We start from the raw sequence: 12,627 nt of genomic DNA on the forward strand, positions 1-12,627 counted from the left end.
CTCAAATCATGAACAAGCAGCAGTAATATTAATAAATAATTAACATTATTTATTAATGTCATCTTTCAGAATAAATTTGTTCTACTTCACATCAAAGCAGTAAGTAATGAGTCCAAATACAAGCTTATAAACTAAGGGAACGTCTTCTTTACTTACATTTCACAACTGATTCTAAAAGCACTGGTACATACCAGAATCTTCTGAGGGTTCTGTTTTTACTTTGACGGGGCCACAGCTGAAAGGAAAAGAAACCCTGATGAAGCTCAGCACGATGAGGGCCACTTACACACAGCACTCAAATGCCCGGATCTCACAGGGTGAACTCAACTCACCTGACCCAGAAACTGCAATAGTGACTCACTTTAAAATTCACATATTTATTTCCTGCATCAATGACTTGTCAACTGAATCTAGAAATCTAATTCCAATCAACATTTTGGGAGGGAACAGTAAAATAAAACAACATAGTCTTACTAGAAGGCCTTCCTATTCACAATGTGGTCACCAGGCTAATCACACCAGCTTCATTCAGGTTAACTACTGCCACTCATAACTACTAAGTCAAAAAGTGCATTTTCACAGGCCCTCCAAAGGATTCAAATGCAGGCCTTTTTAATATTCTAATACATCTATAACCTAAACACTAAAACTTGCTGAAGTGTGGAGGTTCATTAGTACTAATGAAATATGCTTTACCTTCCACTTGGAGATAGCATTGACCTTTCAGCATCTGTAACCATCACACGACCACCTAGGTACAAAGAAAATATTAAGATTTAGATTTTTCCAACACTAATATAAAATATGACTATGCTTCCAAAGGTCCTAACTACAGAATGAACAGGGGAAAGGGAGTTCACAGCTCAAGGTCATTCTAATGAGTATTGCTGTTAGTTTGAAAGAGTGTCTTTTTAGCCCCTCAACCCTCCACAAACCTCCCATTAATGAGAAAGCTCCTATTTTTATCAGTGAAACAAGTATACCAATATACTATTACTGAATAAGACAATAGTAATATATAAAGGAAGTCAGATTTCTATTAGGAGAAGATCTGGGGACTTCCCTGGTGGTTCAAGGGGTAAGACTCTGCACTTTGACTACAATGGGCACAGGTTCAGTCCCTGGTTGGGGAACCAAGATCCACCATGAGTCCATCTCTGACTCAGAAGAACTGGACAATGACTGCTAACAGGTACAAGGTCCTTCTTAAGGTGATGAGACAGTGTGATAGCTGTACATCTTGGAGACACACTGCAACCCACTGGCTTATACACCACAGAAGGCTGAATTCTATGTTTGCAAAAATTAAAAAAAAGGAAGAGCGAGCAAGACTGGCTCCATCAAATGCTGACAAAGATGCAGAACAACTACAGTTCACACACTGCTGGTGGGAACATGAACCACACCACCACACTGAAAGCCACTTTGGCAGTGTCTTAAAAAGGCAAATATATAACTAGCTACCGTTACGGTCTCACCATTCCCTTTGTCTACCCAAGAGACATGAAAACAATGTCCACATAAAAATTTGCACTCAAATATCATAGTGGCTTTCTTTATAAAAGCCAAGAAATAGAAACCCACGTGCATAGGCAAGTGAATCAGTAAACAAATTGGGAGTATCTGTACCGTGGAATACTAGTCAGTAATAAAAAAATAGTATCTGTTGATACACGAAACGCAGAAAAATCGCAAAGCAAGAAGCCAGACAAACAAAAAAGAGTACATACTCTAATATTCCATTTCCATAAAAAAATATAGGAAATCTCCGCTGACAACATGAGTGAGAGTCTGGGGACAAGGCAGAGAGGAGGAGAGGAATTACAATGGGGGGTGAGGAAGCATGGCGGTGAGAGAGGTTTCATTATCCTGATTGCAGTGACAGTTTTCACGGCATATACATGTGTCAAAGCTCAGCAAACTGTATACTTTGAATATGTGGAGTTTACTGTATGTCAATCCTATCTCAATAAGCCTGTTAAAAGTTTTTACACTAGAAAATGCAATCCCATTATAATTGCAACTTTTCAATTACTTTGAAAGTCGGTATGGCAAAAGAGCTGAGCCATACAAAGCCACCCACCTGGACAACTCTTTATTTTAAACACTCTATAGAAATATTGTTTAACTAACCACTAGGACTCAATGTTTCAGAACATGTTTCTAGAATCACAGACTTCATAAAATACAAATGGCAAACTACAGCTAATCTGCAATACATCAGGGCAAAAAAATACAATCAAGAAAAAATGAATTTTAACTTAAACATGAAAACCAAGTCTATACTTTCTCAATCTCAAAAAGGACACATACAAAAACCTACAGCTAACTCAACAGTGAAAGCTCGAATGGCTTCCACATAGTATGGAGAACGAGGTGACATTTGCTACAGCCACGTCCTACTCAATGCTGCACTGAACATTCTTGCCAGAACAAGACTAAGAAATACAAAACATTCAGACTGTGAAGTCAACTGTCTTGATTTACATACAATACAATTCCCTCTGTAGAAAGTCCAGAAATAAACAAGGTCAACTAACCAACTGCCAAAAAGTCGTTCCATATACCATATGGAGTGTATACTTGAGATGGGTGAACTTTATTTATGACATGTCAATGATACCCCAATAAAGCTTCTAAAAAATTAACCTTTTCATCGTAGTGAGAACAACAGAGGTTATCGATCAGAAAACAATATATGCTTGGGTATCCATATATTATCTTGTCCTTTCACGTTTACATTGCTTAGAAGTTGCCAATAACAGTGATTATTTTCTTTTACAAGTCTCAAAGGGGTGTTGCTACTGCTAAGTCACTTCAGTCGTGTCCGACTCTGTGCGACCCCATAGACGGCAGCCCACCAGGCTCCCCCGTCCCTGGGATTCTCCAGGCAAGAACACTGGAGTGGGTTGCCATTTCCTTCTGCAATGCATGAAAGTGAAAAGGGAAAGTGAAGTCGCTCAGTCGTGTCTGACCCTTCACGACCCCATGGACTGCAGCCTACCAGGCTCCTCCGCCCATGGGATTTTCCAGGCAAGAGTACTGGAGTGGGGTGCCACTGCCTTCTCAAAGGGGTGCTAGTCTTTTAAATACCCCTTTTCCCTTCAAAAGGAATGTCTGGACTTCCCAGAAGGAAGTCTTGTTGAAAACCTGTTCATTTTTCAACGGCCCATCTTAATTCCCTCTTCCTCGTAAACTCCTTCCTGGGCTTCCTCCCTGGAACCTCCACTAACCGTTCCTCCAGTGGGTACACCGTGCTCCTCCTGTGGTGACCCCACCCTTAGACCACCCGCATTGGACACCTTTATTGCTTACACGTGGCTGTGCATTCCCTCCCCACCCAATCCTGTGTTCCATCTCTCTGTGCCCGCTCAGTGGACACTATGCAAACTAAATCCCTCATAATTCTGGGGTATGAGGGCAGATCCTTACACCCTGCAAACACAAAGCCTTGAATACATCATCAAGCAAGCGGCCGAGCTGAAAACAATAAGTCTCCGGTTTTTCAGCTCAATACTTTTCACTGGTTTATATAAACATTGTACCACTCCACTCCAAAATGTCTTACATCATATTCGCAAAGAAAATAAAGGAGACATCATTACAATGTATTAAATTTTTGACACAACAGGTTTAGTAATTGGTCCTGTTATAATGTAAGCATAGCAATCACTTACCTAGGTGCTTCTTTGGCTCTAGGAAAGGTCTGCAGTAAAACAGAACAAAATATTACATGTAAACACAAAAAGTTATCAAAAAGCATAAATTTAAATGGCTTCTATAGTAAATAATCATAAAAACAATAACTTAAGGTGAAGAATTATTCAACTTTATTTGAAAAAGCTATTGAGGGCAAGGGAGAAAGTACTTCACCTTTTAATGATAAATGAAATCCCTGCTTTGTTCTCCAAAATCCACTTCAGGGTTGCGAGATCATAGTTTTCAGGGTGTTTGAAAGCTACTCCTTCTGGAAGCCCCTGCACCACCACGGCCGACTGATCTCGGAGCATCTTTTCATATGGAACAGGCACCACTGTTGACTTGCCTAAAGCTTTCCCTGAGGTTAAGAGATAGGGAAAAGGCAGAAAGACAGTCATCATTAAGTGGTAAAATTTGAAAAACTTAACCATGATCAGTTATCACAGTTCAATAAATGGCATTAGTAGGTTTTTTGGGGTTGTTTTTTTTTTTTGCCATGTTGCTTGCAGAATCTCAGTTTCCCAATCAAGGATTGAATCCAGGCCACATCAGTGAAAAAAACCCAAAACCCTAACCACTAGGCCACCAGGGAACTCCCCCGCATTCATGCTTTTCAGTTCAGTTCAGTCGCTCAGTCGTGTCCGACTCTTTGCGACCCCATGAGTTGCAGTGCGCCAGGCCTCCCTGTCCATCATCAACTCCCGGAGTTCACTCAAACTCACGTCCATCGAGTCGGTGATGCCATCCAGCCATCTCATCCTCTGTCGTCCCCTCCTCCTCATGTCCCCAATCCCTCCCAGGATCAGAGTCTTTTCCAGTGAGTCAACTCTTCGCATGAGGTGGCCAAAGTACTGGAGTTTCAGCTTCAGTATCATTCCTTCCAGAGAACACCCAGGACTGATCTCCTTTAGAATGGACTGGTTGGATCTCCTTGCAGTCCAAGGGACTCTCAAGAGTCTTCTCCAACACCACAGTTCAAAAGCATCAATTCTTCGGCACTCAGCTTTCTTCACAGTCCAACTCTTATATCCATACATGACTACTGGAAAACCAGAGCCTTGACTACACGGACCTTTGTTGGCAAAGTAATGTCTCTGCTTTTGAACATGCTATCTAGGTTGGTCATAACTTTCCTTCCAAGAAGTAAGCGTCTTTTAATTTCATGGCTATAATCACCAGTATTTGATTTCAAAACTACTTTCTAATACTAGAGAGCCCTATTCCTATGTTAGCAGTGGTCTAAACCTGAAACGAATTCAAAAAGCCAAAATGGAAAGTATATATTGATAAAATACACACATAAAATTCACACAAAAGGCAAGGTGCAATGGCCCACTGTGGTATAATACAATCTTTTCATATACAATTCAGCCTCAGCACATGGAACCCTGACAAATCCTACTGTTACCATAAAAAAACAAGCAATTTCAGGCTAATATTCTCGTTGAAAACTTATTAGATAAACACACCCTACATTCACAAGCGAACGTATCCTCTCGGCTGTCTGTGGGTATCAGACAGGCAGGCCCACACATGCTGGAAACTTCGGTCCCCAGAGTTGAGTTTTACCTCCAACTTCACAGTGTACCCTTTATCCTCCCCCTTTCCTCTTTCCCTAAAAACAGCTGTTTATTGCATAACTAGACTAACGAAAGGTGCTTTTTTCCCAGGGACTTGCTGAGATCAGCACACTTGTCAAAAATAAACAGGACTCTTCAGGCCATTATGCTGTATCACTGCAGGTTCTCTGGTGGGGGATGTGGACAGTGGTGAAGTTAAGCATTTGTAGAAGAGGAAAGGGGTAGACAGGGAATCTCTGCACCCTCCTCTTTAATTTTGCTGTGAACCTAAAACTACATTAAAAAACAAAACCAAAAAAAAACTCTAACAGCTAAAGAAAGGTCATTCATAATGTTAACGCAATATCTGGGAATCAACTCATTCAATTGTGAAAGTGTGTTACGTGATTGTTAAGTCAATTACTTAATCTGCCCTTTAGAAAAGTCAACTATATAACATATTTTTTTAAACAATTCAAGTGTATAACCCTACCATAGCAAAAGCAGAAGTAGTCCTCAACTGTTTTTCTGAGTGTTTCAATCTCCACAGCATCGACACTCATCCGATTCGCCTGGGCTGTAGATTTCATTTTATGCATCTCTGCAGCCTTTTCTTCTTCTTCAACACCTGTAAAATATTAATGCTATAAAAGGTCCATATCCATTATCTTAATATCTGATTTTTGCTAAGAATATTTTTTTCTAAATGCTAACACTTATGATTTGACACAAAGGAAAAAGAGGAGGAGGAACTTTAAGAATAAGAACCTAAAAGACAAATGACTTGAATGGAAATTATAAGAAACACAGATCATCTCGGAAACAAAAGCAGCTATAGGTGACAATTCTGCCAAGTAAAAATTAGGTACTAGTAATTTTAAAATGAAAAGATACCTTAGAGTAACTACAAATTTAATATGGGAAGATTATCACCACAAAATCATTCTTGTTGCCAAGTCTAACACAAAAGCTTCTATAGACACTTGACGTATGGCTACTTAGCACTTGAAATGTGCACAGTCCAAATTAAGACGTGTTGTACATTTACAATATAGCCTGGATTTCAAAGATTTAGTGCCAAAAATTGTATGCAAAATACCCCATTAATAATTTTTTTGAAGAAGGAAATGGCAACCCGCTCCAGTATTCTTGTCTGGGAAATCCCATGGAGAGAGGAGCCTGGCAAGCTACAGTCCATGGGATTGCAAAGAGTCAGACTCAACTTAGCAACTAAACCACCACCCATCCTTCAAGGTACTAGACATTTTTACATTCACCTATTCATTTTAAAATCGTCTAGGAGATAACAAAGTTCATCTTCCTAATGACTTCCAAGGTTTCTACAGTGATTAACAAGATTTGGATTAAACAAATCAGTGGTGGGGGAAAAAAAATCAAATAAAACAGAATTGCTTAGTATGCTTTCTGAAGGACTGAGTGTCTGTTATACAAGAAAATAACATATGATGGTGATAATGACCTTTGAGATTTTTTTTAGAGATTTCATTTGCAAGGGGTTTAATTCTCAGAATGCCACCATCAAAATTGAAGCTCACAGAGAATGTAAAAACAGAAAGCAAATAGGTCTAAGAATATCCTGGCATCAATTATTTGTATTTAGTGAAAAATGTAAACCTTCAGTGTATCTCTCAAATGACCTAGTGCTGCTCACAGAAGGTGCTGACACTTAAGTTTGATGTGCTGTGCCCCTGGTTCTGGATGTCCCTTGTTAAAGCCAGGAAATAAGATGGAAAAATATATCCGGGTAGAAATGTCACTGTTGATTTGCGAGCTATAAATGTTCACCTTTTAAAAATAATTTAAAAGTATAAACAAATGATTAATATGTAAGTTGATATAGAGGCAAAAAAGCAAAAAAAAAAAAAAACCATATGAGCCATCCTGTATTTTGGATGTTGCTTTAATAAAGGATTTGCACAGGTGTACAAAAGAATAATCTTCATATTGATTATATATATTGAATGATGTTTTAGATGTCAGGTTAAAATATATGCACTAAGACAAATGATACGTTCTCCTTACTTTTTATTAGAAAAATTTTAATTACCTAAGTGATTCACCTTATTTTATTTCCATAGGATACTGTCTTTCAAAACCCTGGAATAGAACTCTAAGAATTTCTAAACTGACTCATAAACCCATTGATTTGGTTTCGGAAGACAATTGATCTTATCTGCAGAACAATTTATAGGAAACAAGTATCAGGTACTTAAGCATTATATACCAAAAGATTATTCTCTGTGGCATCAACATTTTGGTAATAAAAAAACGTATGAATACTAACAGGCAGGGACTATAATTTGCAACTGAGGACAATTCCCCCAATGCTTAGTTCTAACCACTGAAGAAGCCCATTAGCAAAGCATACAGGGAATAGGGATGTACACACAGCTGCCAGTGGGATTACAGTATTCATGGGACAGACGGCAACTGACACACACATAATCAAAGCAACATTATTAGTACAAATTCAAATAGACAAACATAACCAGAGTCTTAAAAATTCTCAAAATGGTAAGAAATAATGAGGGAAAAAATTTAAATAGATTACTACCATGAAGCTTAAAAGATAATGGGGAGGGGAGGCAGATAAAGTGGAGGGGAGAGACGTTTTTTAAAAAACACAATTGAGAATTGAAATTAATGACTTGAGAATGAACTTTTATTCACCTATTATCTGCCTTAATGTATCACGAATTAGATCTGACTTGATAATGGAAACTTAAGTTTGGATCTTAAAGACAAAAGCTATGGACAGTGTTAGGTTAGACACAGATATGAACACTGTCATACTGTGGGAGGGTCTAGGTTTTAACACCCTACAGTAAATTTCTCTAATGCATTTGTTCCAATATCAAATAAACACATTACCTGGATGAGCTTCTGACTGGAGGATCACAAACCTCACTGAGAACAGAGGATAAGATGACTCCACTGAGGGGTCAGGAAGACCTGTGGAACCTTCTTCATGCTTACCCAAACCTAATGCAGAGGTGAACTTTTTCCCCCCAATACATCAAACATCTATCAGGACAAGACTTTCTTATCTGAATTAAGAAATTTTCATCACTCTGACATTTCTCTGCCTTCTAAGGTGTTTCACTAAGCCAGAGTCAAGCAAGGAGCACAGTACAATAAAGAGTGGTGAGTTTCCTTAAGCTCTTCAGTATTTCCCCTTATATGTTACCATGTCAGTGATTTCCTTTGAGCATTCTGAAATGTCACCATGGACTCCAGAAAAGTCTTTTTTGGGTATAAATCTCATTCACCTTTAGAAGCGAAAATAATGAGTTCTCCATAAATATAAACATTTATGGAATATGGAAGACCAAAAAACAATACTTACAGTATTTTACAAAATCTTTCTGAAAGTCCTTTCTAGTGTTGACAAAAGCACGTCCTCTCTCGGTTCCAACAACAAACACATCTGTTTCATACACTGCGATGCACGCCACTTCCGCCTTGGACTTGGCCAGTTCTTTACACTAAAATACACAAATAGAAAATCTTATGTTACACACAGACGTTTAAAAGCACTCTTTCAGCTGGATGAATAAAAAAATCTTATCACATGACCAGCCTTAATGCCTCATCTAGAAAAAGGTAAAGTTTCTAGTTTCTGGCCTTAAGTTATCCTATCTAGAAGAGAGTTCCCATTTTTTTAAAGAGACCATTATTTCTAAATTGTTTATAACGTTGATTTTTAAGGATTCACAGAATTTTTATGAAAAAAGGGCAGAAATCCTTTGTAACCTATTATAACTCAAAAACCCAAGAGACAGACTCAGATGTGCACACAGGCTGGCTGTCGAGCATTCCCAGTGATAGCAACCTTGTGAGGTGAGGGGCAGCCGGATTCTGCAGAGCAAGAACCGACAGCTGCTGCGGAGGCAGTGCAGGCACTCGGGAGTTGGTTCCGGCCTCCCCCAAGGCAGGGGAGACCCTGGGCAAGGGAGCCCCTGACACAGAGAGGCCAGCAGTCCTACAGGGGATAGGGGCCCAAGAGCCACACTACAACTTCCATCACAAATGCCCCCCTCCACAAGTATCTCCATATGTATACACCACTGGAAACCCATTCAGAAAGGTACACTTCTACTGAGTACATTCCTAAGAGACTAAATATTCTTTAAAATCTTTACAAAAGAGTATACAGCCTTCCATTTTGTGGATAAACAATAATTCATTTAGTGCAATCTTTATAGAAAATGTTGCTGATTCAAATTATCAGTCTGAAACACAACACTGAAAAAATCATCTGGGAACAAAATAGTTATGTGTACCTTGACTGACTTTCTTAAAAGACAGTCAGAGACATGAAACCACAGTCCAAAACCTCTCAAAGTAAAAACTTTTAAGGTCCTCAAAACCTACTGAAAATTGCTTTCTAAGAAGGGTCATCAGTTGACACTCCCATCTGTACTTCTAGAAGGGCTAACTCTCAGTATCCTAGGAAAAATTACTGTGCAACTTTCCCAGAACCATTTTTAAAAGTATAAACCATTATTATACTTTAGTATAATCAATAATCCAGGGAATTCCCTGGCGGGCCAGTGGTTAAGGCTCCGTGCTCTCACTTGCTGGGGCCCAAGTTCAATTCCTGGCTGGGGACTTATCCCACAAGCCACAAGGCATGGCAAAAAAAACAAACACAAAACAAAAAAAACCCAATAATCCAATGAGTAGCATAAAAATCAAAGAGGATTAAAGAATATGGAACTTTAGACAGTTTTCTGTAAATCAGCTTATCTTTCATGCTATATTAGTGTTTCTCTATAAGGCATAGAAAAGTTGTTTATGGAATTAAATACAAATTTACATACATTTTCTCCTGGTTTTTTAATCTTAATATGACTATCTTGAAGTTTTTACTCATCTAGAATTTAACTTAACACACGATTAAGACTTTCTTCCACCAAATAGCCTATGTTCTCAGTATCACTTGTTGAAAACTATAGCTTCCTCTGGTTGTTTTTGAAATTACCACCCTCTAATTTCTTAAATGGGAATTACTTGCATACTATCGCTTTAAAATGGTATCTGGAATAAATCATTTTATACCTACTTTCATGATCAAAAAGCTTCTGAGCTGTGATAAAAGCCACAGCAGAGAAATTGTGACCTTGAGGTGAGCCAACAATCTTCTCAGCATAACGAACACTGCTGTACTGAGGCTGTGTTATATTACATTTCTGTGAGATGGACCCTGGCTGCTCACCTATAAGGAACTATTATTTACGTACCTTGTGATAAATGAGGGTGCATTCTTGCTTCACTATCCATTCTTAGTTGGACAACCCTGTCACCAAACGCAGCGTTTATGAAACAGCAAAGCAAGATTCACGTACTGTCTAAGGATTTAGATCAAAGAAACCTATGGGCCAAAGGAAGAGGGATGAAGCCAACCTATATCCTACCACACTTCACAGTACACAACTGGGAAGAGGAGAGACCTTCACTCCTGCTGGTGAGGAGGAAATAAACACTGCCAAAGGCGAGGAAACTATGAAGACAGTCTGAGGAAGAGAATGGGTCCTGTGCAACACTATGTCATCCTACGTAAAGTTTAGTATTAAAGAAAATGACTTAATATCAACAGAGTAGATTTAATCTCTAAATTATTTAACATGACAGCCACACATGTTGACTGATTTTAAGACCAAAAGTGAGAAATAAGTGACATTCAGAGAGAAATAGTACATATGGTCACTAACCACTCTAAAATTGCTTTCTTGAAGGAGATAATTTTTTTAATTCCCATGTAGTAGAAAGAGGGTGGAAAAAATGCCCTAATGGAAAAATAAGAGATTCTACTAGTATTCTGCTATATATATATGTATGTATTATATTATATATATATAATACTTAAAGACAGTAAATACACTGCCTCCTCCTGCTTAGAATATATAATTTCACTGTGTCAGAAAATACCTAAGTCTGATAGTTTTTGAATCTATGAACTCATACATATTCATAAAAACATGATAAGCAAACTATAGTACTATGATAGTAATACAGAAATGCAACAAAATACTTAATTATTTTGCAATTATGTATAAATAAGTTTTTTTTTTTTAAATAAAGTTACACTACAGATTTGGTAAAGGCCATCGAATTCAGAAAATTGTTAATGCAAAGCACAATATAATAAAGAATAGATGTAAAATAGTGAATATGCTCTTAAGGCCCCAAATTGTGGTAATGTTCTTTACACCGATACGGTAAGACACCAGCAACACACTACAATATATAAACTGACTCAGACTAACTTTAAATATCACACTCAAATTCAAAGTTAAGGCTTGCAAAACAAGGGATTGCCTAAGATATTAGGAGGTAGAAAACTGAAATGTAAAAAATTACACATTCAGGTTAAGTTAAGAACATTCTGAAACATGGTATGCAATAATATTTGATTTGAAAAGCTTAAATCCCATTAAATATTATTCAAGCAAAAAATGTGTATATACTACAAAAAAAAAAAAAAGACAGAGTGTATGTTTTCCAAAAACCAATCAATCGCATTTTCACAAGCCCAGTGTTACCCAACTGGAAGCTTTACACAACTGCAGAGCCAGCTCACCATGGACTCAAGAGCAGACATGAGGAACGTCACCACCATCCTGCTCTCCGAGGACTCCTCGTCTTCGACAGGCAGGGTAGACACTGCTACTTGGGCCATGATCCCTAGGAAAGAGAAGCATTAAGGAAGTGAGTGCTAGAAACTCAGTGTCCTGCTCAACATATGTTTAGAGCTGGAAGGGTTCTCCATGAGTTGCCTAAGAACCAACGAGAATGAGAAGTCATGTCTGACTCCTTGGGACCCTATGGACTGTAGCCTACCAGGCTCCTCCATCCATGGCATTTTCCAGGCAAGATCTAGAGGATCTTCCTGATCCAGGGATTGAACCTGGGTCTCTTGCACTGTAGGCAGATGCTTTATCATCTGAGCCACAGTTTTCTTGCTATAGAGAAAAAGTAGGAGACTCAAAAACCAAGTATTCTAGGGACTTGCCTGCTGGTCTAGTAGCTAAGACCCCATCTTCCAACGCAGGGGGTGTGGGTTTCATCCCTGCTTGGGGAATTAAGATTCTGCATGTCACAAGATGTAGCCAAAAATAAATAAATAAAATTTATTTATTTAAAACAGTATTCTATTTGCCCCAAACTGCTATTATCCTATAAGATACAGAACCTATCCCCTAATTTTCCATCTAGTTTTATTTCCATAAAATTAGGTCAGCATCACCTTCCAAATGGGCTTCCCTGGTAGCTCAGATGGTAAAGCACCTGCCTACAATGTGGGAGACCCGGGTTCGGTCCCTGGGTCGGGAAGACCCCCTGGAGA

At 38.5% G+C, this 12,627-nt stretch overlaps 1 protein-coding gene across 21 annotated transcripts in view; it reads right to left on the minus strand.

Moving 5' to 3' along the window:
- Window positions 1–12,627, minus strand: part of GTF2I (general transcription factor IIi) — an 86,304-nt gene that overhangs the window by 51,427 nt on the left and 22,250 nt on the right. For all 21 annotated transcript variants that reach the window (XR_009598291.1, XR_009598288.1, XR_009598290.1 and 18 more), the window contains 7 exons: window positions 11,863–11,966; window positions 8,626–8,764; window positions 5,752–5,886; window positions 3,874–4,057; window positions 3,678–3,706; window positions 697–751; window positions 192–235 (listed from right to left, as the gene is read on the minus strand). Coding sequence is in view for 16 of the 21 variants with exons in the window: in XM_042240357.1 (XP_042096291.1) it covers window positions 192–235; window positions 697–751; window positions 3,678–3,706; window positions 3,874–4,057; window positions 5,752–5,886; window positions 8,626–8,764; window positions 11,863–11,966 (690 nt within the window). In the remaining 5 variants the exon portion in view is untranslated. The remainder of the gene's footprint in view (window positions 1–191; window positions 236–696; window positions 752–3,677; window positions 3,707–3,873; window positions 4,058–5,751; window positions 5,887–8,625; window positions 8,765–11,862; window positions 11,967–12,627) is intronic.

This window comes from Ovis aries, chromosome 24 (genome assembly GCF_016772045.2).
Source record: "Ovis aries strain OAR_USU_Benz2616 breed Rambouillet chromosome 24, ARS-UI_Ramb_v3.0, whole genome shotgun sequence".
NCBI lineage: Eukaryota > Metazoa > Chordata > Mammalia > Artiodactyla > Bovidae > Ovis > Ovis aries.